The sequence below is a fragment of the Vespa velutina genome, chromosome 7 (assembly GCF_912470025.1).
Source record: "Vespa velutina chromosome 7, iVesVel2.1, whole genome shotgun sequence".
Classification (NCBI taxonomy): domain Eukaryota; kingdom Metazoa; phylum Arthropoda; class Insecta; order Hymenoptera; family Vespidae; genus Vespa; species Vespa velutina.
Window position 1 is genome coordinate 4,601,287 of NC_062194.1, and position 27,678 is coordinate 4,628,964.

The following is a 27,678-nucleotide window of genomic DNA, read 5'->3' on the forward strand; positions in this document are numbered from 1 at the left end:
TGACCCATCCTATTTGTCTTATCTATCTCTACAAGTATATTAAGCTCTTTGTATCTTTTTACCTGGATCGTTGAAATTTTTAAAGAGGTCAACGAAAATTTTTTAAAGAACTCGAGGGAAATTGTTTTCGTATTTTATTGAGACTTAAACTAATAAAGAAGAAGAAAAAAAAAAAAAAAAGAAAAACAAGTCTTAAAAATAATATTACATTTAACAAAGAGGAAATTTTCATAATTTTATACGTAAAAAAAAAATAATATTACATTTAACAAAGAGGAAATTTTCTAATCTTGTACTACGTAAGGAATTTAGATATCAAAAGAATCATAAAATTAGAGTCCCCTTCGTTCGTCATAGTTTTATAAATATCTACTTTTTAATCAGACGGACAATGAAAAAATCCAAAATAATTTCTTAACAATTTAATTAGATGAGACATTAGGAAAAACGCTATTACCGACACGTACAGAGTTAATATACGGTTTATTCGTTAGGATTGAAGTCGATCTTGATTAGACGGACTTAAAGTAAACGTAGTTAATTTCTAATAATCCTTGATATGTATCATTACATTTATGATAAACGTTTAATAAATTTTGTCGAGTCTATTTATATTTTAATTTTTAATTGATCGTCTTGTTGAAATATCGTTAAAATGATATTAACCAATATATTTTAAGTTACCTTGACAATGAACTTTATCAATCGATTTATCAAGGAAAAAGTGATTTTTAATAATGGAAACGAAATTGTTATTCATGGTAATGAATTATTACGTACGCGATAAACTACTTTCGCCAGTGTGGGTATTTCCCAGTATTATAATGATCAATAGCGTCAGCCACGTTCGTATCAAATAATAATAACAAACGTCGATGTTGTTATAGGATCTTTGTTGACGATTTATTCAAACTTTTGTTTGTCTTTGATGATAAGTGGAAAACTTTGAAGATGATGATCCAATATCATTGGATATGAGTTGATTCTTTGAAAAAAAGAAAAATTACGATTGAAACGAATATTATCGAATTTTCGAGACTTCCCGATAAAATCGAGGATATTCGATTGACAAAGATTCAAACGTTCCAAAATAAAAAAAAAAAAAAAAAAAGATAAAGAAACAAATTCGTGATATATATATATATATTTTTACATGTGCATTCAACATCTGTACAAACATCGGCAGATAATATTGCAATAAAAAAACAGCGACATGATTTACGTATGATACGTCTTCTTTCGTCGATTTTTCTTTAGCACTCATCGCTGCAATTATTCTCGCGCGTATCGATCAGAATATTTTCACTTTTGTTTCATTTGGTTCTTCTGAAAATGGCAAATGCCCCGAATGACTAATATTTTAATATAGTTTGATTGCTCTGATAATACTGGATAAACCGATATACGGTACATCTATCGGGGTTTTTTTTCTTTTTTCATTCAGAATTTTTTAGAAAATAATTTACTTTATTATTTTTTATCTTTTTGTTATCACTTACTTTTATCACGCAAAAGATTTTCGATATAAACGGACAATGAATAAATATACGAAAATTGTAATAATTTATATATATTTATATATTTATATATATATATATATATTATATTTTTTATTTATTCAATTTTTTATATACAAGTAAATTATTCGAATGTATGTTTAAAATAATGTATATACGTCTTAGATAGTTATCGTTCGAAATGATGAAACTGCATAGGAATAATCGAAGAGTCCTCCCTATGATATTCATAGCTCTTAAATAACATGATTCTCTTTGTCCTTCATTTTGATGATAAAATTCTAACGATTTACTGCAAAAGATTCTTCGAAGTTTATAAAGCTAGGTACCAATTTTATAGCTGCTACCCATTAATCGATGAACCATACATATTATATCTAATTATTATTTGATCTTTCGATCGATCGAGTAGATCGACAAATATTCTTCTTCCTTACGATGTATAATTCTTCGAGGGGTGCGAGAAACGTTATTCTTCGATTCTCGACGATCGATTATCAACGTAACAGGATATGCCAGACTGGTCACGATCCGGTTGCTTATAAATAATTACTCGTTTCTACTTCTGGGCACGATGTAACAATGAGAAAAACATTTTATCTTTACGGTGATTTTATTTTATTTTATTTTTTCTTCTCCACTTCTATACAAAACTTATAAAATTCGAATCGTATCAAACATTTTTCTAAAAAAAAAAAAAAAAAAAGAAAGAAAAAAAAAAGATCGAAATGACTCAATTTTATTTTATATTTAATTAACAAGAAGAACTTTGACCTTCATTTACTCGACCACTTTATCGTTCAGGGTTATCGACTGTTTCACTCAAACGATTAAGAATTTTAAACACAATAATCGAATATGTATATATATATGACTCAGATTTTGGTTGGTTATGTATGATTGTTTTGATCTAGTATAGACAAGATCATTACCAAGGTCTATGCTATTGATATGCTAAAAAGAGTAATGAAAGAATATGAAATCGTATTATAATCGTATGTTCGAACATATATATATATATACATATATATATATATAATAAAGATAAAATTTAATTCTCTCTCTCTTTCATTTATGTAAATAAAAACGAATATAAATTGAAAAATCGAAATTCGAGTTTATCTTGAACTAAGCACGATTGATTCGTTTATTGTACAATACCGTTAATCGTAGGAATATATTTGATTCCCATTTTCAAAAAGTTGCGAAAAACCAGAAAGACGTGGATGATTAATTAATCTTGTTTAGCGTGTTTAGTTAATAACAATATCTGTATAATATTAATAAGTTAAAAAAAATGACTAAACAAATAACTATTATCGCATATATATATATATATATATATATATATATATATATATATATTTATATATGTTTATATCGAAAGATTGCATCATTCATTTATTCGATTCAAAAACGATTATTTTTTTGGGGATTTCGAAGTTCCGACTGGATGCAATTAATAGCTCGATGATTTAGCAGAAAGGATGTAAAAGTTTTCGCGAACGGGCTATCGCGCCTTTGAAGAATACTTTAAGGAGGTAACGTTGTTGATACGAGCGAATGCTATATAAGATGATCGCCGACACCAGCTGACTCAGTCATTCTCTTGCAACAACGACGCACAACTGAATTTATTCCTTTCGCGATAATTTTTTTTGTCGCGCGTTCAGTAGTAACATCAACGTATAGATACGACGAAGAGTAATAAGCCGGAAAGTAATAATAATTCTATTTCTTTTTGTCTTGTTGTATTTTTTTTTTTTGTTTCACACCCCTTATCTCTCTTATTTTTTTTTTTTTGCATTTTTGTTGTTGCTGTTATTAAGGCACGTTATCTCGACGATCTATACGCGCGATGGAGATCAGGATCTACGCTCTACTGCTTCTTTTTGTATTCGTTGGATCCAACGCCGAATTCCGTCCTTCTGCCCGGCATCGTAGAGGTGAGTACCCACAACGAAAGAATAACAAAAAAAAAAAAAAAAAAAAAAAAAAAAAAATAAATTAAAGTAAGAAAAAAAAAAAAATTAATGGAAAATTTTTTAATACAAGAAGAAAAGTAATATCTTTAAATATACGAAAGTTTTATTCGTTTCGACATGCGCAAAATGGTATACTGAGAAATATGTCTTAAGTAAATATGTTCGTTCCACTAACACATAAGAAAATTTCTACTTGATCGTTTTTCGTGTATACGTATATGTGTGTGTCGTTTATGCTAACATTAATGAACAAAAGACAATGATCGACGAAGGAATGAATTGGTTTCTTTTGTTTTTTCTTTTTTTTTTATTTTTACGATACGATATCTTACTATACGAATATATGTATAATTTGTATTTTATATATACGACGAAAATCTATCGATCGCTTCGAGGACATCGTGAAACGGTGTAAAAAAATACCGGAAAAACATTTTTAATAGCAATTTCAGGCTATTAATAATAAAAGAAAAAATAAATTCGAAATTGTCTTACGTAAACGCAAGTCATCTTCGTGTATTTAATAAAGAATTGCTGAGCCAGGATTTCAAAGATTATTGCAAGATGTCAAGACGTAAATTCGTCCGTCTGTGAAAACGTCTTAACGACTTCGTTTATATAACAAATCGCGAAAGGAAAATTAAGAGACAAAGTATTCTTTTAACTCCGACGATCGATAAGAGAGATCGCCTCAAAGAGATCGATTGATTTTATTATAAATTTTTTCTGCATGTCAAAATATTTATCTATGTATGTATATATGTATGTATGTATTGGTCTACATAAGTCATATTTTTTAATTTTGTTTTTTTTTTTATCTGTATTGCGAATACTAACGTTTATATGTTATATATATATATATATATATATATATATATATATATATATGTTATATAACGGTGGATTTTAAATCAATTCGAACATATATCTAATGTTTTGAATTAATTTGAATATTATTCGATATCGGAAGATTCATGAAGATTAAAAACATTTTGAAAGTCTTAAAACTTTTATATTAAGGTTTTATATCCTATAATAGGTATATATATATATATATATATATATATATATATATATTCATCTACGTATTACATAAAATAATTATTTCCATTTTTAAGTTATGATTATTACAAAATTTATATGATAATAATATCATAAAATAAACATATATTATAAGCAAGATTGTAAAAGTGATTTAACTATTACGTCTTTTAAAAATTTCTAAGACTCACGAGAATTTCCGGTTTTGTCTAATAGCCAAAGTGATTCAATAATCCAATTGAATCGCACTTGTAAGATAGACCATCATCTCCATGTATCTATGAATATATGAATATATATATATATATATATATATATATATAAATTTATATATATGCATGTATGTGTCTATAATAGCGGTAATAGATAGTCATATCCGTCTATCAATGTATATATAATAATGATGGCGACATTGAGCGGTACAGCATCGTTTGCATGTAATATATATGTAAGCCGAGAAACATCACGGTTCAAAGTAAAATAATCTACCGAGACGTTTCTGAACCATGACCTCGTTTCTGTTCCCTACCTTGACCCAAAGAGAAACATCGATATTTTCCTTCCCTCCCTCTTTACTTTTCGTTATCGTTTTGCATCTCATCACCATAACGGCATCTCAAAACGTATGGATAATTTGTTGAAAAAGGGATAAATTATTGGAGAAATTATTTATATCTTAAATTTATTGAAAATATGCTATTTATAAATTGAAAATCATCGCATCAAAACATATATATATATATATATATATATATATGCATGTATATATATCGAGTGAAATGTTTATGTGCTTTATCATATTTACATGATACGAAAAAATTTTTATTTTTTTCGTTGATAACGTTGAAGCGATAATATATGAATGTTTAAAGAGTACCACGTACGTCGAATAATCATCATCAAATAAATTCTAATTATTAACATTCTAGTTAATTAACATTCACGTTGAAACTTTAAGTGTGTTTTATGTTTGGTAAAGGAAGTCTAATTGGGCTAATGGCATGAATAAGAATACACGTAATATAAATAGAATCATTCATCGAATAATCCTACGTGTATTATATTTTTATCGATCAAGATGTCGAAAGGAAGAGTGGTGAATACTACAATATAGCCAAGATTATAAAACGTGCGGTTGATTCGTCTACTACGACTACTAGAAAGAGCAGCGAGGACAGCACTAGTACTAATAATAAGAATCCTGGCACTACGACTCCTAACACTGCAAGTCCTGACACTACGACTTCTAACACTGCAAGTCCTGACATTACGACTTCTAACACTGCAAGTTCTGGCACTGTGAATCCTAGCACTAAAAGTCCTATCACTACGAAAGCTACCCCATCGACTCCTAAGTCGACTCCTAAGCCGACAAGTGGCACCACCAAAGCCACGACCACTAAATCAAATCCTACGTCAACAGAAACGACTACTAAACCTATTACCGAAGCAACGAGTAAACCACAATTGGGTTTAAGATCGGCCTTTGAAGAGAAAGATGATTCTCCATCGAAACCTACTAACTCCGATGAAAAACCTGAGAAAAAACCATCGTCTGTGTCATCCCGTATAAAACCGGATACACCTGATAAAAAAGACAAGAGTCCATTCTCACCGTCAATGTTAAATTCGGGTTATCCATTGACTGGTGGTAACTATCCATTCCCTGGATTTAACTCTATACCACCTTACGGTCCTAACTATGCATTTACTAGTACCAATAGTAGTCCCGGAGGATCAGCGAGTGCATCGGCTAGCAGTTTCTCCAGTGCCGGTACATCATTGGGCAATCCAATCTATCCGGCGTACGATTCACGTAGTGGATTCTATCCTAATAATCCAATTTATAATCCAAATGAATACACTCCTGGTAATAAATGGCCGATCAATGACATTCCTCCAAATAATCCTATAAAACCTATCACTAGTTCGCGTTCTTCTTTCGATACGGAAGATAAGCCTAAATCTTCGAATAATTCGCCAACTGGTAATAATGCACATCCAATTAGTAATCCTAATTCTATACCATCAATTGGACCACAAAATTTTCCAAATCCTTTTTACGGAGGTCCTTACACTCCCAATTTCGATTATCCCGCCGTAAATTCGGTTCAGGGACCTAATTATGCTTGGACTAATTCCGGGCCTGGTTACGCTGGAGCATCTGCTGGTGCTTCCTCTGGTACTGGACCGTCGTTTGATAGTCGTGGTGCATTCCCCGACAATAACGCTGGAGCGGGATATATGGATAATTCAGCATACATTCCTGGTAACATAGGTAGGAACACAATAGTCTGATCTAACAATTGATCGACTGTATTCAAACCCTTTGTAACAGTTACTCGAAAAATATTATTATACTACGGTATTGGAACTGAATGTTATTTATATAGAAACAAAATTTGTAATTGGCAATATGAAAAGATCGATTTGAACGTTATTATTAAGATAGTTAAAATGTTTACAAATTATTATTACGTAAGAACAATTTAAAACATATTTAAAAAGGATAGATTATTAAACGATATAAAGAAACTACTTAGATGTAGAAAAATGCGAACTCCTGATTTATTAGAGACTACAAAACGATCGCCTAGAATATTAATGGATGTAAAGCGATATGTCAAGTATATTTTGTAAGACAACTTAAACGAATTCTTTTAAAATGGAACAAATCCTCAAGTCAAAAATTACATTAGCAACGTAATATTATATGTACATTAGTGTTATATATAAGTTCAATTAACTCTTTAACAATATCATAAAATGATAAGGAAATATTCAAAAAGAATTTTTAACCTACTTCTTTTTGTCTTCCATTTTTGACGATCCAAATTGTTAAAGGGTTAAAAGTTATTTTGAATAGAATCCAATAGAAAATCTTATATAAATGATTTTCCACGTTTTGGCAGATCCTGGCTTCGGTTTTCCCCAATCTGGATTTGACCCAGATTTTGGCAACAATTTTGCAGCTCACCAACGCATGATGGAAGAACATTTCAAGGCTATTCAAGCACAAATCGAGGCTCAACAACGAGCGTGAGTTTTTCGTTGAATTTGAAAATATTTGAAATATTTGAAAATATCTTTTTATTTTTTTTTTTTTTGGATATATAGGATATTCGAGGCAAGCAATGGATTAAATTCCGGTCCAGGTTCTTCTGATCCAGGATTGCAATCTGCTATTTCGAGCATTAGTGTCGGGCCTAGAGGTGGTTTCCAGGCTGCTCAGATAAATCCTGTAAGTTCTTAATTTTTTTTTTTTTTTTTTCTGTAATTATACGACTAAGTTACTAGAGATTCCTAAATATTATTTTAAATGAGAAAAAATAAATATTTATATTTGACTTTTTAAATTATAAAATTAATCATCAGTTTGAATAAAGATATTAATAAATGATTATAATTTATTATCGTCAATGATATAGGCCGCTCCAGGAATAGAGTCTCGATTTGCTAATGAATTACCACCACCATCAGGAGGACAATATGGTGTCTTTGCTAGTTCCCATTCTTCTAGTGCAACAGATGGCACTGGAAGAACCATTGGTCACAAATCAGCGACCACTGGAGTAAATGACAATGGAAAAATTACCTTCCGTACTATCCAAGATAAATAATCTTACTATAATGTATTAATATATATGTTTGTGTGTGTGTGTATGTGTGTGTCCCTATATACCTATATCACATATATGTATATGCAAATGTGCACATTCAATTAAACTAAATCTTTGCATCGAGTGTAAAGCAAAATGTTTATTTCTCAGGGTAACTTTAATAAAAATTTCAATTTTCACTTTCATTTATAAAGATTACTACCTCATATGTGCAGGAAATAAAAGGATTAATAAAGGAAAAGAAAGAAAAAACAAAGAAAAAAAAAAAAGAAATAGTAAAGAAAAAAAAAGTTAGCATCTGCTATCGTGTTTAAAATTTTTCTTATTTATTATTAATCCAAATATTGTATGTCCCTTTTGATAGAGAAGATAAAGAATAAAGAAAAATGATTTTAACATATATCTGCATTTTCACAATATATTTGTTCTCTTTCCTTTTTTTTTTTTTTTTTTTTTTTTTTTTTTTTCTCTCTCATTTCATACTCAATCCAGATTTACATACTCAACAAAAGAATCACTGTATGATGATAGTTGCATTGTTTCTAGCATCTAGAAATCTTTTATTTCTCGGATTGCTTCGTTTTACTAAGCGGTGCTTCGATCTTATCGTCGACAATAACTCTTCGCGGAAGCCACGACCTAGAATCTTGAAAACCCTTGTTGTATCCACGTTGTTCATGATTATTCCCGTTATACCATCGGTATATAGTCGGAAATATTCTTCCGTAGTTTCTCCGATCTTGGAAATGAATTTCTCCGTTGTTTGGTTCCACAAATCCATGGACTTGAACCTGACGTAATCGACAAAAAAAAAAAAAAAGATTAGAAAACAAAAGGAAAAATAATACGATGTATTACGAAAGATATCAAATTCTAAACATAATTGCAAACAAATTTTCATTATCATCTCTATTAATCTTTGAAACATTATATAAATTAAAATGACTTGTAAGATCGTGTAATTATCGTGTAATCAAAAGATATTTACAATGTATCTCGATGTTGAGTTTTCGAAATACCCATTGAAAACATTTTAATATTTATTTTATGCAGAAAGTGTAAAAATTAAAATCTTGTGTACTCTTTCTTCTTCTTCTTCTTCTTTTTTTTTTTTTTTTTCTTTTTGTTCTTTTCTTATATTACTTTTCGTACATTTTACGCGCGAGAGATTGGAAATAAATTGAATTAATTACAGTCAATAAGCAATCAAAAAATAAATTAACGTCGCAGGTATGCCATTTCATTTCGCATTAACTTTTATTTAATAACGATGAGTTTGATATGAAGAAAAAAGAAAAAAAAAAAAAAAAAGGAAAAAGAAGAAAATAAATAAAAAATAAAAGGAAAGTAACATTACTTGCGGTATATCGTTACGCAGAAAATGAGTGAAAGTTGGTTTCACTTGATCCAGAGGATGAAACACGGGAGACGATGGGCGAGGTATGTTCTCTTCTATGCCCCGTAATCCATCGATAATCGGAATTTCGGCGACCTCGATGTTCGGCTTTGTGTTTGTGATTATGGTGATGTGTACGTCCGTCACAATGTTTCCCTCGTCGTCGATTTTCGACGAAACCGATACGTCGCAAACACCATTTTCGCAGGACGCAACATTCGATCCCTTTTCTGTCTCGTTTTCGTTTACAAAAATTCGTACGTTGTTTACAACAGTGTTTGGAGTGTTTGTCGCCGATACCAAAAAAAAAAAAAAAAAAAAAAAAAAATAAAAATAAAAAAGAAATAAAAAAAGAAAAAAAGAAGAAAAAAACAAACAAACAAAAAAAAAAGAAATTCAACTTCAAATACAATAAAACATCGATTATGCTAGTAAAATAATTATTAATAACAAACAAATCATTTTTACTTTTAATTTTATTAAAATTATCATACGAATGCCTTTTATAATCTGTATTATTATTATTATTATCAAGATTTTTATATTATGATAATTAATTCGATTAAAATTTTATATACAAAGTATACAAAATTTTGTATATTCATATACAAAGTAAATTGTTCAAATGATTTACTCGTATTTTCGAATTGTCGAATATACGGTAAATATAAAAAAAAAAAAAAAAAAGTGTACTACCATCTTGTCACATTTAATAATTATCCAAATAAAATAAATGAGCTATTGAGTTTCTTAAAATGAAACTAGGTCTTTGGTACTTTACATTAAAGATAAACGAGAAGTAAGGAAATACGACTAAAACGCGCCACTCGCCATAAAAGTCATACTTTTTACAGTTTACGCCGTTGGAAAGACTCGTAAAACGATTTTACGCGGTACGCGTCTCGAGTATTTCTTGTTTCAACGGAAATAAATGAAACGTTAACATTCCCTGTATAACCCTCTCCTTCCTTTCCTTTATTTCCTTTTCCTGCAAAATGGAATCGCGAGTTACAAGTCCAGAATTTATAATATCCGTCCCACCATAGAAATGCATAAGTCATCATATTACAGAGCCATTCATCAAATTCAAACGAACCATTTTCATTTCTTTTCATTCTTTTTTTTTCTCTCTCTCTCTTTTTTTTCTTTTTTTTTCAATAATGTAACGAAAAATTTTACGTTACTGCCTGTACAAAAAATATATGGATATAAATATAATCGTAAATAATTCAATCGACGTGATCGTTTTTAATATAAAATAAATATTTAAAATAGTATTTTCTTTTCTTTTTTTTTTTTTTGTTTTTCTGTTTTAATCGTCATTATAATCCATATTCAATGTGATAAATTAAAACTCGAGAGATACATTTTAAAATGAAATTGACATAAAAGTATTTAATTAATTCTACAAAAGTATGCTCACGGATGATAGATGTGTCCTTCGTTTTCTTAAATCTTCTGGGAAACTTGATCTTAGGAAGGATTGAGTCGAACGATGTAACCATGGGTTTGGTTGTTCGTTGATGCGTATCATCGAAGGTTCCTTTTGAACATCGACGATCCTTTCTCTTTGGTTTGAGACGATGACAGGACGTTCGGAGGATGTTAGCTGGATTTCGTTCGAGTCGAGATCGATCTTTGAGGAGACGTTCAAATCGGCTATGGTGTCCTCGGCAAGGATAATGGTCAGACAAATGATCGGCCATCCTATGAATTTTCTCATCTCATTTGAGACAGAAGAAATAAAAAAAAAAAAAGAAAGGACATAAAAGAGACACAAGAGAAGTTTTGTTTTATCGTCGGCACCGAATGAAAGACAAAATTCGAATCGTCGTTACTAACGTCAATGTCGCCGTCGTTCTCTTTATTATCGTCGTGTTTTTTTTTTTTTTTTTTTTTTTTTTTAAAGAGTAGGGAGGAAAAAAATATACGAGATACTAGCAAGATAATAACGATCGTTGGACGAGAAAATTACGATGGCCTTCGCGAATCCTAAGAATATAATAAAATAAAAGGAAAAGAAAAGATAAAGAAATACCAAAGAAGATTATTCTTTTATACCGGATGACTCAGATTGTTGATCTTAATTGTTTCCTGAACTTATCTATCACGAGATTTAAGATAATTATTCTTATTAATCAAGATGACTTTATTATTATAAACGACGATGACTTGACTTTGATAACGTCGACGTGACAGATAACGATGAAAATATACGATTACATTTCTTAGATATCAATTATTATTAAGAATTGAAGTTTTTAATATCCTATTACTAACATTAATTATTTCAATTTATATAGGTATAATGTATAGATAATTAACAATATAAATATATTATGTTAAATTTCACAAGAATAACGATTAGTAATTAAATTAATTAAAATTATATAGATTATAAGGAAGTATACGGATGAAAATTTTTCTTTATATATATCTCTATAAAATATTGATGTGGTTAATCGGTAAGAAGTCATCATTATGTTATTATTGTATTATATGCCGTTAGCAAATCCCAGTTGTCGCGTTATCGCGGTAAATCGGAGAAATACATAAATTTGTAGATTATATAGGCGTGAACGGGATCGTCGAAAAGCCGGTAGGAAGAAAGTAGCGTGCAACTCGGAAGACGAGCGGTATGCACTTTATCGCGCGTAATTACGACCGGTTAATTACGGCGGAGTATGCACGTTGGTAGAAAAACAAAGGGTGAGGACGGAGAGCTCTTAGACCACCAGGAGTTCGTTGTGAATGAACGGCAAAAGGCGTGTTCGCGAGCACACATGCACACATATACAGACAAAGAACATGTATACAGATAATACTATAGCTTACAGACGATATTATCTCGCAGCTCGTCGTTTCCTAAGTGCATACATATATACATATATATATATATATGTATATGTATATGTATATGTATATGTATACATCATACCTACATACCTACGTAGATGCATACATGCATACATGCATAGGGGAAATAGCTACTCCAAAATGCACCCTAGAATCCCATGATTGCAGTGACTACATATACTCGCCCAATAGTAATTTTAGTCGGCCTGTAAAGCGGCCTCGATGTTTGCCCAAAGTTTGCCGTCAGCGAGAAAGGGTCGTCGAGCTCATTGAAATTCATTAAATCCGTTCGTCGTTGCTCCGCGAATAGACGCTTTTGCAACTTGCTAAATAAACGCACTCTCTTCTTTTCTTCTTTCATTTCCCACAAAGTCGAGTGTTGATTAGTGACCTTTTATATTGACGTAACAATCTCAAGTTTAGTTTTTAAAGATAGATTTATATTTAATATTTATCAAAAGTTTATTTAATTGTTGAATTTCTTTTTCTTCTTTTTTTCTTCCTTTCTTTCTTTCGTTTTTTTCCTTTTTTCTTTTTCATATCGAAATATTATTCTACTTCGACAAGAATAATTTTTTTATAATTTTGAATCTGACAATTTCAGTTGGTTCGAATCGAAATCCACATACCAAATCCTTTGCTTCGAGCGTGATATCATGGATTACGTTTAAACTCGGATACCGTAGAGATACACATACATAGATACGTGTGATTACGCTCGTGACACGCTTGCAACAATGAATCGTCTCTAGTCTCTCGTCGAGTTACGTAAATCCTTTGGGATCCTTCGACGTTACGAGATAACTTGGTTGAATGGAAATAGCATTATTTCTCTCTCTCTCTCTTTTTCTCTTTCTCTTCATCTTTCTCTTTCCTTTGTCTTTATTTTATCTTTTTATATACATCTGCATTATACCTACATATCTCTTTTTATGGATGATATCGTTTTAAAAATATAAAAATATATTAACTTATACAATTATTGTATTCGCAATTTAATTTAATATAAATGTTAAATCTTGAAAAATACAATTCAATTGAATTTGTTTATTAATTATTTTGCCTAAAATCACAATGGACGCATTAATAAAATATTAACGTTTCAATAAAATAATAAATTAATAAATATAAATTAAAAGAATATAAATAATCTAAATTTATTATTTATATTTCCTTTCTCTACACTATTACTATGTTCTCTCGTTTATCATATTTTATACTTTTTTTTTTTATAAAAATAATAAAGCATTAAATATGTAAATAAATTTTTCTTCTCTTTTTCTCTCTCTTTTTCTTTCTTTCTCTCTTTTTTCCTTCATCGAAAATTAGAAGACATGATTACAGTAAAAATGACGAGAGACACTAATTTGTTCTTTTTACAAGCATCGATGAGAACGTATGCTGTTAGACATGATTCTACGAGACGAGCGATTACACTCGTTTACTGTATACGTTCCGCCATTATCTGTCAGGGGTTACGTTCTTTTTCACACGTACGCGTACATACCAGCTTCCGGTTTCCCAAGAACCCCTAGCTCGGTTGTTAAACTTACTCGTAGCCAGAGCCATTGGTGTGCGTTTGATGGAGCGTAGGAAAGCGAGCGCCTAATGTACCGTGTCTAATCGGACGTGCATTATTGTGGAATCGTGGCTCGTGCACGATAATGCTTTCCGACGATGTAAATATGCTACATATTTACGTCCCACTGAGAGAAGAATTATACATATGTTATCTTCGTGGCATTCTTTTTCATACGATATTGATTTTTATGTCATCTGTTGAAAGTATGAACATTTAATCGATATTACGTTAATCCCGTTTACGTGTTACATTCATTCGTATATTTGTCCATCGTTCTATTGTATAATATAATTTATTTATTAATAATAATAATAATAATAATAATAATAATAATAATCTCATATAGGTTATTATATGTAAAGAATATATATATATATATATATATATATATGATGAGATTAACATAATTATAATATTATTACTTTATATCAATGTTGTCTGTATCAATATGAAGTCTCTCCTGAAAAATATCATAATCATGGTGGTCTCTCTTTCTCCATCGAAACAATCGTCCATTATGCAAAGTCATTCTTGGTTCTAATTTAATGATGCAAATGAAGATTACGTTTTTTTCTTTCCCGTGACATTCACCGACGAATATAAACATGCTAATTAAACTTTTGTCTCTTTCAATCTCGACAAGTAAAACGAATTCATCGCTTTCGTTTACGGGCCCGTTCCGTTCTATACACACCGTATCACGCTCGATGTATCTTGTTACAAGTCGCGAGAAAGGGAGACACGAAAGAGAGAGAGAGAGAGAGAGAGAGAGAGAGAGAGAGAGAAAGCTAGGCTACCGCCATTTGTCATTTTAAACAAGACGTCAGCGATGCGCCATTAATTTTGTCAACTGACGCCGTCCGAACGACGACGTAGCAGCAATAGCATTAGCAGTAACAGTAACAGTAACAGCAACAGCAACAGGACGCACGTATTACAGGACTGGCTTGCACTGCTATGTATCTCTTTTGGCCTTTGACGAACGATTTCTGAGAAAACAAAAACTCTTTCGACCTTTCTTTTCGCCTTTTTCTTCTCTTACTTTTAACCAAAGCCAAAGTTCTCCTCCTCCTCCTCCTCCTCCTCCGCCGCTTCTTATTCTTCTTCTTCTTCTTCTTCCTAGACGTACGAGGGAAAGAAGACGAAAATAGTTGAGGCTGCGACGATGTTCGAGAGGGTTTGATAAAGGGGTTCGAGCTTTCGAAAAGAAAAAGGAAAGAAAAAAAAAGAAAAAAAGAAAAAAAGAAAAGAGAACGAGGTGGAAGAAAAGAGGATCAGAGGAAACGATCTTTACGATATTTTCCTTCCAAAATCACGTGGAGAATGAGGATGGCGGTGGGTGGTGGGTGGGCAGAGGGAGAGGTGTCATTTTTAACGTATCGGTTCGTTTTTTTTCAACCCCTTTTTTTTTTTTTTTTTTTTTTTTTTTTTTCTTTTTACGTTCGCATTATAAATTTATTATTTCTTTTTTTTTTTTTTCTTGACTTGCAACGTTCCTGGCGAGTTTGTACATTCATAGCGATTCTTAAGGAATACTTATAATAAGTTCGAGGAGTCGTAAGAGAAACGAAGCAAATGAAAATAATCTGTAACCTTCTTTTCTTCTTTTTTTCTTTTATTTCCCAGCGATATTAATAATAAAAGGTTAAAATTATTTTAAAACGCTCCGATTCTCTCGACTCAATAAACGCAAATTTATAGTCGTTTGTGTATATATATATATATATATATATATATATATATATATATATATATATTATATATATATATATTTACATAGAGAATATCTTTTCATTTCATATTTTCCTCTGATTGGACTTTTTTTTTTTTTAAGCGTAAGATTATTTACGCCTTTTATAATATTAAATATACATATATAGATATACGGTGCGCACGGCGAATTAATAATACGAGTAAGTATGTACAAAAATACAAAAGGAATTGGCACAGTCGAAAGACTAGCGTGGCAAGGGAAGCATTCTTTTTCTCTTTCCTATGTGTACGCGATTTTTTTTCCTTCCTTTTTTTTCCCTTTTTCTTCTTTTTTTTATATCTTTTTTCTTTCTTTCTTTCTTTCTTTCTTTTTTTTTTCTTTTCTTTTTTCTACGAACATTCGAAACTTTCTCATTCGAGCAATACAAAAAGCTGATTGATTGTAAATGCACAATGCTATTTTATATAGTATATATGTATATGTATATATACACACATACAACACACTATGTTATATGCAAACTATCGAATTTATTTCGATGAAATACTCTTTTAAATCTCTCATAAATAGAAGAAGATTGATCGCTTTTCGATATTCCTAATCATGACGTTCTGATTATCATTTACATAAATATCATACTTGATCATTCCCTCAAATCTAGGCTACGTATCATGGCTGATATGGCGAAGGAAAGACGAAATGCTTGCCGGCAGTTGGATAGGATCGATACTTAATGCATGGATTATTCGAGTTATTCGATTTCGAATAAAATAAGCGACACGTGAAAACGACGTGCGAATTTGCAAGAGTAAGTACTTTGAACGAGATAATAGCAAGTATCTTATACAGAGTGATCCAAAAATCAAAAAAAAAAAAGGACAATAAAATTTGGAAAGTCTTTTTACGTAGAATTGAAAAAAAAAAAAAGAAAAAGAAAAAAAAAGAAAAATAAAATGAAATACATGAAAATGAACACATTTTGATTTTGTTTCATTTCTCCTTTTCTCTCTCTCTCTCTCTCTCTCTCTTGCATATTTCATTTATCTTTATATATTTATCTATTTTTTGAAATATTTATATTGTGTAGATTAATATTGGTCACCCTGTTTAACAGATATTATATACACAAACACACGCACATACATTTCTGTTTTCGAACAAAAAAAAAAAAAAAAAAAGAAAGAAAGAAAAAGAAAAAGACGATTTACTTCGATTTCGTTCGATAAGCTAAACGAGTTATTTTCTATTTTTCGTAACGAACATTAAACGTATCTCGTCAATTGCGTGTGGAAATCTTGCAAACAGATTATAAGCTGTCCAAAGGTAGGTCTCTCGTCGGGAGACATGGCCCAACAATAGGCCATCACCGCGAATAGTTCATCGGGACAATTGATCGGCTGGGCTAATCTGTAACCATCACGTAGATAACTCGCCATCTCAAATGGATCTACTTCGACGTAGGGTTGTTGTGCCAACGTAGTTAATTCCCATAGGAGAACACCGAATGCCCACTGAAAAATTAAAGGGAAAAGAAAAAAAAATAAAAAAAAAAAAAAAAAATAAAAGAATAAAATTATAATCTCAATTATATTGACAAGAGACAAAAATTTTTCATTAAATTTTAGCCACGATCTAAACAATTAAATCAAACTTTTATTTTTTTTTTCTTCTACTATTATTTTATGCAAACGCGAAAGGGAATTGAAATTGATTAACGAAATAGAAATTAAATTACGAAAAATAAATACAGATCGATCTAATTGTGTTTATTCAAAAATTGTATATATATATATATATATATATTCATGTTATACTTACAACGTCTGATGCAGTAGTAAACGTTTTACCAAGTAGACTCTCTATAGCTAACCACTTAATTGGTCGATTCTCGTTATCTCCCAAACAATGGTAATCCTGAGGGAAGAGATCTCTAGCAAGGGCATTGTCCGTTATTTGAACTCGTAGATCGTCATCGACCCTAAGAAAATATTTTATTACAGCCTCGTTAAATTCGATAATCTCACTTTGTTTGACCACGAAAAAAAAAAAAAAGAAAAAGAAAAGAAAAAAAAAAAGAAAGAAAAAGTGAAAAGAAAAAAAAACGCAAGAAACAAAAATCATGAAAAGAAAAAACGAAAATATAAAAATATGGTTAATTATGAGGAGTTGCTTTTGTAACAAGAGCGATAAAAGAAGAAAGAACAACGAAATCACCTTTCGAAGACGAAAGCAACGTGAACGCTAATTAAAGAGCCACCGAAGTAACCGTGTACAGTGCTTAATTAATTCGTTGCGCTCAATTAATTCGGTAACGAGACATAACGGCCTCGGGACTTGTTGAGGCAGTGTTAGAGAAGCGCTTTATTAAAGTGGCTGATGCGAGTAGCGTGTCTCGTAAAAAAGGATCTTTCGTTGTCTCTCAGTTATTCAACGTGAAAGAGAAAATGAGAGAGGGAGAGAGAGGGAGAGAGAGAGAGAGAGACGAAAGAGGTATATAGAGTGTGCCTACATGTAATACATCTCGCTCTAATTAACCCTTCGGAAATGTCGGTTCAATTATGGAACTAGCGGATATATTAAGTATATCGTCAATTTCTTCCATTTCTTTTTCAAATATTTATCTTCAAATATAATACATTAATTGTATCTTATTACTGGATTAATTCTAAATGCATTTGTATCCTTGATAAAAATCAATATGCATAATAATAAATACTATTATATTTTCTTTATGCGCATTTAAAATTAATTTTAATTTCATTTTATGAATGCAACGATCTGCCAACTTAAATTACCCATTATATTTGCAAATTATGTCACGAATCCATAAAGATACGTACATATATTTTTTTGCTCATCGTAATTTTTATCATTATCGTGTCTATCACGGAACATACAATTTATTAGATATCGTTATGTTTTATCTCAAAGTCGATGAAAAAATTAAAATATTCATACGATATTAGGAAATAGATCGTTCTACTTACACGCAATTCCTCGCAGCGAGATCTTTATGGACAAGTCGTTTCCTATGAAGATACTGAACCCCTTTGGCAGCTTGAAGTGCCATTTCGACGACTTCCTGAGTGGTAAGAGCCCTCGGTGGCCCTTCGCTGCTCAGCTTGCACCTTAGTAAGAATCTCTTCATGTTTTTGTAACCGGTATGAGGATAAAGTAAAAAGGGCGCGCTTCTATCCTCGATCGAGACACCAAGAACAGGGAGTAAGGCTGGATGACTCAAGCCGTAAAGAGCTAAACCTTCTCGTAGAAGAAGGGCAACCTAGAAAAGATAATGTGCTTAACTTAGTAGAATACATCGTTGTATTACGTTAGCTATTCTCTCGCTTATAGTGACGAGAAAAATTATTGACGTTATATAGTGGACGTCATTAAATAAAATCGATAGTCGGTTCATTTAATATTCATTCTTTCTTTCTTTCTTTTTTTCCTTTCTTATATTAACCATAGTTCATACCAACGAATGTACTCTATGACAGATACATATTAGATCTTCGTTCATTAACAATGTTTTTCACGAAATAAATAGAATTAAATAAATAATAAATTGAATAAAAAGTGAAATTAATCATATTCGTTTTAATATCAGATGTATCTTTTTTTTTTTTTCATCTGAAAATTAATTCATATTAGAATTATGTTCTAATACTTCAAGATATATTACGAAGCGCAATGCGATTAAATAATAATTTCAATATTTTCATTATATTAAAAAAAAGAAAACAAAAAAAAGAAAAAAGAAAAAAAAGGGAATGATATAGGAGAAGGAAGGATGGAAGGAAGGAAGGAAGGAAGAAGAAGAAGACTCACTTGCGACTGTGAGGCGTGCTCGGCGGCTGTTTTTACTAGAACGTCCCTCGGAGACGAAGCACCCTCCTCGTGATAACTACCCCTGTACACGCGACCAAAGGTGCCCTCCATTTCTATGCTGAGAAGACGCACCCTACATCTACAAAGTACAAAGGAGACGATGTAATACGATGACCGCAGTTGTAAAATGGGAAAGGGAAATGTAAATTAATGGCTCTTGTTGTACATAGTGACGTACATTGTAACGTAAAGTTAAACCGCACTAGCTTTATGTACGAGTTTAGAGAATCAACACACTCCTATTGTTCCAATTCTAAGTTTCTAAATGGCTTATGTGATTTATTATTTGATTAATTATCTCTTTAGTTAGGTAGTCAAGGAGAGTCGAAGAAAAACAAAAACAAAGTGAAAGAATTCATTTTGTTCGATGTTAAAAGGTCATTTGTTTAAAACAAACAGATATATCATTAATATTATAAATTACCAATAGATACATATAAATTAATGATCTTTGATATAAGAAAAAAGAAAAAAAAGAACCACGTAACGGATATCTGCTAATTTGTAATTTATATCAGTGACTCATTCTGCATATCTGTACCTATGTACACGTTACTTGAAACTAGGCCTTGACGTGAATGTATTTTAAGCCCTGATCTGGCACGAAAGTCGATCGGAGTGTCGATAACCTCGTAATCGTGAGTGCTTTCAGACATATTTCTTTTTCTTGGTTTTTTTCTTTATTTTTCCCTTTCTCTTTAGCTTCTTATCTCTCGACTCAAAAGAGTTTCCACTCCTTAAGAAATTTTTTATGAAAAAAATAATTCGAATAACGAGTGTTTCTCGAGCATGTGTTTCGTTTAATTATCGTTACTTATTATAAGTATATATAACGTAATATTATAAAAAAAAAAATGTAATTTTTATGTTGCTTAATGAAATAAATTATTATTTTTCTCTTTTTCCTTTTCTCTTTTTCCTTTTCTCTTTTTCCTTTTCTCTTTTTTTTTCTCTTTTTTTTTTTTTTTTTTTTTTTTTCTTGATCAACGAACAGATACGACACTTTTCCTTACCTTTGTACCGTGATCTCTTGAATTCTTTCATGTAGCTCTCGACTAGGTCTGTCGTCTAATCTTCTATAAGTGGATGCTGATGCTCCAGACGCTGAGGGTGGCGGAGTTTCTGGAGACAGAAAGGTTTGCGCCGGACCAACCCCTGTTCCTCGCTCTACACTACACGCTGAACTGAGACCTCTGGACTCTCTATGAGTATAATAAGTATGTTATATATTTTGTTCATGTCTTATTATTTACATCAGACGACGACAACGATAACAATGGATATAATACAATGAACTGAGTCACCGTTTTGTATTAAAACAATGTCTTGTATCGAAACCTACTTTCTTTATTTTTCAATATAAATATCTTTCGTATATACATAATGACGTTTATTTTATTCAATATTTAACGAAATAAATCCTCATAAATTATTAGTATATTAAAATTCATTTGATTTTAAAATTAAGATTATTTAAGATTTAAGATCAATACTCTATTATTGAGATTCTTTTTTTTTTTTTTCTATAAAAAAAAATATATATATATATATATAGTGCCATTATATTGTAATGTATTTATATTATACATATATATAATGAGAGACAAAAAAAGTGATAATTATTTTAATAAAGAATGAATAATATAGACATATTTAAAATGTGTTTCTGTTGATATTAAATCTCATAATCTCCTTATTATCTGAAGTAGGCCATTATACCTTTTACGATGAACATAAATGAAGAAAAAAAAGTTGACTTACTGTAACGGATCCCTATGCCTTCGAGTCTTCTTATCTCGAACGTAATAGGCCACTACGAGAACGCATATGGCAGCGATGAAGGCACAGGCACATCCGATGGCTGCATAGAACACCTGTCCACCGGAAGTAGAACCCGAAGCAGCGACTAAAACCTCTTCGGGTCCGGTATAGCCACTCTTCTCTTTCAAACAGATCTTCTTCCGTCTAAATTCTAAACTCGTTGTGTTCTTTCGCGATACGGAAACATTTATCCGTAGGCTAAGGTCTACTTCGGCGTCATAGGGGCCACAATGTAAAGCTAAGGCCCAAGTTTGTAAAACACCAACTGGTATCTCCCCCGTTTGAGATATGTTCAGGGAGCTACTCAATGCCGATGGATTGCTGATATCAACGTCCATCGTATAAGGAAGCTTAAAGTAAATATAACTTAGGATTAGTTTAGATTGTTATATGAATATTAGATCTGACGATAATATAGAAAGGGAACAATTTAATTGCCGATTGAATTTTTTTAAGCAAATAAAAAAAATAAACAAATTCAAGGATTGTTATCGATATTAATAAATTTTTATATGTAAATGAATGTAATGAAATATGATAATGGATGATTTAATCAAATGTTAATGGATCGATGAGACTAAAATATAAATATTTATCAAACATTCAACGCACGTTAAAAAATGTAACGTGTGCTAATGAATTTTTCTTTCTTCGTCTATAATATACACACATATATCTTGATCAATTAACAAAGTTGTACCTTCAATTAATAGATTGATGGTTACTGTATACATTGGTATTTCGACGTGGAAGGATTGAAAACGAATGAAACAATGTTGGCGAGACTAAACGAACGAGAACGTTGAACCTCCTTGTAATCTCGAACTTACCATTCTCGGAAGACAATTTGCGCACGGCAAGGGGCAAAGTGAGTTTAGAGAACGAATGGAGAGAGAGAGGGAGAGAGAGAGAGAGAGAGAGAGAGAGAGAAAGAAGAAAAAAAAAGATAAAGAAGAGAAGAGACTAGAACGAAGAAAAGCAAAGGCAAGCCTCAACGGCTGATTACCAGTTCGCGATGATGATCGGTTCTCGGTTAGATGTGGAAAACGAGAGAGAAAGAGAGAAAGAGAGACAGAGAGAGAAAGAGAGAAAGAGAGAGAGAGAGAAAGAGAGAGAGAAAGAGAGAGAGAGAGAGAGAGAGAGAGAACTGAAAAGAGGCTCGTCAACTACGCTGCCTGTCGCTACCACCGTTCCGTTTTGCGGTCTCTTACGACCACGAATAGCTTCCTCGTGAAATGGCAACGAATGTTCCTGCGAACAGCCTCTAATAGCATTCGATTTGAACGCGTTCCGAAGTCTTCGCGTTCCAAACTGACGATCTCTCGCCTCATAGATTTTCTTGCAGCTACAAAACTTCCAGGTAAAGATATTCGTAGTTTATAACTCGTCAATGTCGCTAGTACGTATCGCTCGTGCTTCTTATAAAGAAGAAAAAGAAAAAAAGAAAAAAAAGAAAAAAAAACGAAAAAAAAAAAAAAAATAATAATAATAATAATAATAATAGTAAAATAAAAAAAGAAACTATAATAATATAAATTTTATATCGTTACTTGTTATTATATCGAATGTTATTATAATCTCAAATAAAAATGATTTTTTTGATCGACGTGAAATAAAAATGAAATTTGTAAATAAAAGAAAATAATAATAAATTATTTCTATCTATTACTATATTGTTGTCTATTATTGATATACATACGTATTTCATTGAAAAATTAGTTACTTATTGATACTAATATTCTTTTATTAACACTTTTAACTTGTAACTTGAATATAATTTTTACTTGTTAACTTCATGCTAAAAATTCAACTGCAACTGCACAGTGTACGATCTAAAATATATTCGAATTCTCGTTATTGAAAGAGACACGAAAGGGATACTATATACTGTGAAGGTGCTAACGCGAATACTTGACACTGTGTAAGCAATAGTTTTCTTTGAAAAGAGTTGTCCGCGAGAAGAAAGAACCGAACGATTTGTTTACCTATGGTCCACGTTCCGGGTCATATCTCTTTCTCAAAAAGATCCTATCTATCGTAAAAGAAGAAATTCTTTCCTTCGGTCAAATATATCTAATTTAACATTAACACGATATAAAAGCAAACCCTTAAGAAATTGATATGTTCAAGATAATAGATTAGCTCGTATTAATATAACTTAGAACTTAAGTAGATATAATAAATATTAAAAAAAAAAAAAAAAAAAAAAAAAAAAATTAAAATAAAATTATAAAACGTATTAGAAGAAAAAATTACAATTATATCGTATAATTAAGCGACACATAAAAAATAAATCTTTCCAAAGAATATTTAAAAGAATATTCATAACATTGGAAGGATATAAAAAAAAGAGAGAAGATGAACGATCAATTAACTTTGTTCGTATTATTAATTTGAATTAATTTTTATAAATAATCAGAATAAATGAGCGTTATACATATTATAAAAACTTTCTCTTTTATCGAGAAATTTCCTTAAATGCCTTTCATTCTACTTATTTTACCCAGACTGATTTACAAACAATGTGAAACAGAAGAATGGAATCAAAGAGAGAGAGAGAGAGAGAAAGAAAGAAAGAGAGAAAAAAAAGAAAAAGAAAAAGAAGAGTTTGATCGACAGCCACCTGCGAGTTTAACTACCATTCAGAACACCCGCTTTTGTCACGGAGGTGACGGATGTCTCGGAACCGCTCGTCAGTCTTCCTCTTCTCCAACTTTTCTTCTTTTTCTTCTTTTTCTACCTCCGATAACTTTCTCTCTCTCTCTCTCTCTCTCTCTCTCTCTCTCTCTCTCTCTCTCTCTCTCTATCTCTCTCTCAAGCTCACAGAGAACGGCTTGAAGAAGTGGCTGAACCACTTTGTCCTACCTGGCCGATCTTTTCTTTTTTTCCGTGTCTCGTCGACGAGTCAATCCGACACCACGTCGCGCACTTTGTCCACTTTCCGCCGTCACTTTGTCCAGGTATCTACCATTCCTTCGACCACCGCGAAGAAAAAGAAAACGAGAGAGAGAGAGAAAGAGAGAGAGAGAGAGAGAGAGAGAGAGAGAGAGAGAGAGAATAAGAGAAAGTCTAAATTAATGAGTATTTATACATTTTGTAACTTTGCCGATCGTAGCGATTTTTCTAAGTCGTATGAAAAAAATTTCATACGATTCGTCGAAATTACGAAAGAATCTTGATGAATAAAGTCATCGAGGATGATGCGCAAAAAATTTTTAATACAATAATAAAAGTGGTCGTACCGTAATAAACATTTCTTCTTCGGATAAAATGTAAGAAGTACAAGAGAGATTTCTTCTCTTCTTTTTCATTTTTTTTTCTCTCCTTCGTTTTTTCTTTCCTCTCCTTTTTTTCGGTCTTTTTTTTTTTTCTTTTTTTTTATGCCGTTGTTTCATAAATCAATTTACGATGTCGTACGAGTTTAACAGGAAGAAACATTTTTTTTTCCTTTAATATATCTTTTATTATATATAAATCATTGTAACGTCTATGTGATATAAATTTATTTTTCTTCCTTCCAATTTTCTATCTTCATTTACGAACTTTTAATAAGATTCCCCGTTATTCATTTTATCATCAACGGGAGGAAACATTTTTCAAATGTGAAAACATTATTCAAGAGAAAACTCTTACGCCATTGTGAACCCCGTTTGAAAACCTCGATGAGGTGCGGGAAAGGAAAGATATGCTTCGATAATCCTGATAAGTACGAGCGTTCTTAGAACGTAAGAAAAAGAAAATAAGGAGAGGGAAAAAAGAAAAGGAGAAAAAGAGAAGGAAGAAGAAGAGGAAGAAGAGGAAGAAGAAGAAGAAGAAAAAAAAATACGATAGTAGTTTCAACGTGACCATTCAACCTTGACGAACGAGAGGATTCGAACGATCAGTTGGTCACTTCGTATATCGCAAAGCCATCAATCGTTCGTTTTTTTTTCTTTTTTTTTTTTTTTTTCTAAGATAACAAATGAATTATCTCGTCTCTTCTCTATATCTATTTCTATCGTTTTTCTTTTTTTTTTTTTTTTTTTTCTTAATCTCAGAAGATAACTTATTCCATATCATATAAATCGAGAAATTAATATTTTGTAACTTACCGGTCTGCCGGCGAGATTCTGCCATGTGAAATGCAACTTGTGAACTTGAGCGGGAACCGGTACAACGAATTTAATTGCATATTCATTGATCACACCTTCTCTGACGTAAAACAATTCCGCTTGAAGACCTATGTAAAGAAATAACAAGAGAAAAATATTATATTGTATTATATTTTTTTCTTTACCTTTCTTTCCTTTCTTTTTTTCTTTTTCTCTTCATTAACAATCACTATCACGTAAATCAGAATTTATTGCGGCTTTGAGACAATAGGGGGACACGGTAAATCTTGGCTTATCGGAAAATCTTGCACTTATATATATGTGTGCGTATGCGTGCGTGTATATGTGTGTATGTGTGTTTAGTCTGTCGAGGCATGATAGGTATTTTCTACCCACGGGATATAGTACCCTAGTGACGTCATACTGTGGAGAAAGGGAGAACTTTATTTATCGAGAAGGATAGAGATAGAGAGATAGAAATGAAAAGAAAAAGAGAGAGAGAGAGAGAAAGAGAGAAAGAGAGAGAAATAGTCGGATAAGAAAACGAACTACCGCGAGAGAACGATACGAATGCTTCGCATAGATGACTCACGCCACCGTATTTGTCCAGCGGCTGAACTAGCGTGAGCTTGTCCCACAAATCCATAGAAATGGGCTGCCGTACGGTGATAATTTTGATAAGCGACATGCACGCGGACAAATTCGTATAAACGCTTAAGTGCACCCGATCTTTTATTTACCTCCTTATAGGTATACGATATTAATTCGATAATAAAACTTCTTCGTTTTCTACGTCCTATTTTAAAAGCATAAACGAGTAAAATTTATGATAACCAATTAGTAATATCAATAATACGAATTATTGGATATCTATAATATTGACAAATTATAGTGATTATAAAATGATAATAAAGTAAAATTTCTTTTTTTATAAAGTAATCGCACATTTGATTTATTGCAAAAGTTTTATTGTAAAATTTGTTTTCAATCATTATGTAGAATCGTCGATTAAGAGAACCCGTGGTATTAGAAATAAATGAGAAGAAAATATTCTAATACAATTTTGAAATGTATGATTAGAGACTTTGAAATGATCAGGGTGGAAAAGATTAAAGGATAGAATAAAAAAGAGGAAGGAGAGAAAGAGAAGATGTAGAAGAGATAAAAAAAAAAAAAAAGAAAAGAAAAAAAAATTCTAAATTCTAAGAAGAAGAAGAAAAAGAAAAAGAAAGAAGAAGAGATAAAAGAAGAAGAAAAAGTCACATAAGTGGTTCGGATTCGAAATGCTAAGCGTATCGATTGGCTCGAAGACCGCAACGTCCGCAATCGTTCCGCTCGAATGTAATCGGCTTCTCGAATCCAAATCGCGCGAACCGAAGCGAGATTTTTTTCTCTTCCTTTTCTTTTCTACCATTCTCACCGTTAACCGTTTCATTTCTTATCTATCGATAGAAGACAAAGGCGTATTGTTTTGTAAAAGAGACTTTATTGCTCCATCATTTAGTTGGTACCAATCATTTTACCTATTTCAATTTATTTCGATTACTTCGACGTTTATGAAAGGAACAAGTGAACATATTGTTCTCCATTTTCATGAATAAATTTTTATTTAATATCGACAAAGATCAATCTTATCGTAGAATTCGTTTATAACGTGTACTTAACTACGTCGTTATTTTATTCTTTAAAATATCTCTATTAATACGATCAACACATTAAAAAAAAAAAAAAAAAAAAAAAAAATTTATATAAATATCAATGAAAGAAAATCTATAAAATTTGTATAAATAATTCGAATTTAATTATTTTCCATTTTGCAAAATAATAGTTGGATATTAAAGATTTAAACTAATATAATCATATTAGTATGATCCTTTAACGTAGTATATTTCTAATTTAACAATTGAATTTTCTTAAAAAGGTATTGGAAGGTGTCATGGATGGAGAGATAGCAGATGGCCCTATGACCGCATTGGAAAAAAAGAACCATCGAGCTACCTAACCATCCTGAAAATACAAGGGATCGTGTTCGGTAGGCACAAGGTCACATGGACCAGTCGGCGAAGACAGTGGATAAGGAAGCTCGAGAAGAAGAATACGGGTGCATGGCGTGTACTCTATCTCTTTCTCTCTCTCTTTTTCTCTCTCTCACTCTTTATATCTCTCT

At 31.4% G+C, this 27,678-nt stretch overlaps 3 protein-coding genes across 5 annotated transcripts in view; 1 reads left to right on the forward strand and 2 right to left on the reverse strand.

Annotated features, from left to right (window-relative positions):
* The first annotated feature begins 3,074 nt into the window (after positions 1-3,074).
* On the forward strand, positions 3,075-8,563 carry LOC124950773 (flocculation protein FLO11-like). 2 transcript variants are annotated; one of them, XM_047498038.1, is made up of 6 exons: positions 3,075-3,236; positions 3,347-3,463; positions 5,622-6,821; positions 7,456-7,582; positions 7,661-7,784; positions 7,972-8,563. In XM_047498038.1, exons 2-6 carry the CDS (start codon positions 3,376-3,378, stop codon positions 8,161-8,163), a joined length of 1,731 nt encoding a protein of 576 aa, XP_047353994.1. In that variant the 5' UTR covers positions 3,075-3,236; positions 3,347-3,375; the 3' UTR covers positions 8,164-8,563. The 2 variants fall into 2 exon arrangements, with proteins under 2 accessions (XP_047353994.1, XP_047353995.1); XM_047498039.1 differs by having other exon boundaries at positions 5,967-6,821.
* A 102-nt stretch (positions 8,564-8,665) lies between these two features.
* LOC124950776 lies at positions 8,666-13,339 on the reverse strand. The gene is made up of 3 exons (XM_047498043.1): positions 10,983-13,339; positions 9,521-9,859; positions 8,666-8,954 (listed from the first exon to the last, which is right to left on the reverse strand). The coding sequence occupies exons 1-3, from the start codon at positions 11,280-11,282 to the stop codon at positions 8,724-8,726; spliced, it is 870 nt and encodes a 289-aa protein (XP_047353999.1). The 5' UTR covers positions 11,283-13,339; the 3' UTR covers positions 8,666-8,723.
* A 2,099-nt stretch (positions 13,340-15,438) lies between these two features.
* LOC124950774 (tyrosine-protein kinase Dnt-like) overlaps positions 15,439-27,678 on the reverse strand; it is a 29,302-nt gene continuing 17,062 nt past the window's right edge. The window contains exons 2-8 of one of the 2 annotated variants that reach the window (XM_047498040.1): positions 25,512-25,639; positions 21,361-21,770; positions 20,613-20,801; positions 19,540-19,678; positions 18,699-18,991; positions 17,530-17,689; positions 15,439-17,222 (exon numbers count right to left, since the gene is read on the reverse strand). In XM_047498040.1, the coding sequence (XP_047353996.1) occupies positions 16,974-17,222; positions 17,530-17,689; positions 18,699-18,991; positions 19,540-19,678; positions 20,613-20,801; positions 21,361-21,770; positions 25,512-25,639 (1,568 nt within the window). In that variant the 3' untranslated portion in view covers positions 15,439-16,973. The remainder of the gene's footprint in view (positions 17,223-17,529; positions 17,690-18,698; positions 18,992-19,539; positions 19,679-20,612; positions 20,802-21,360; positions 21,771-25,511; positions 25,640-27,678) is intronic. The other variant, XM_047498041.1, reaches the window with a different exon arrangement.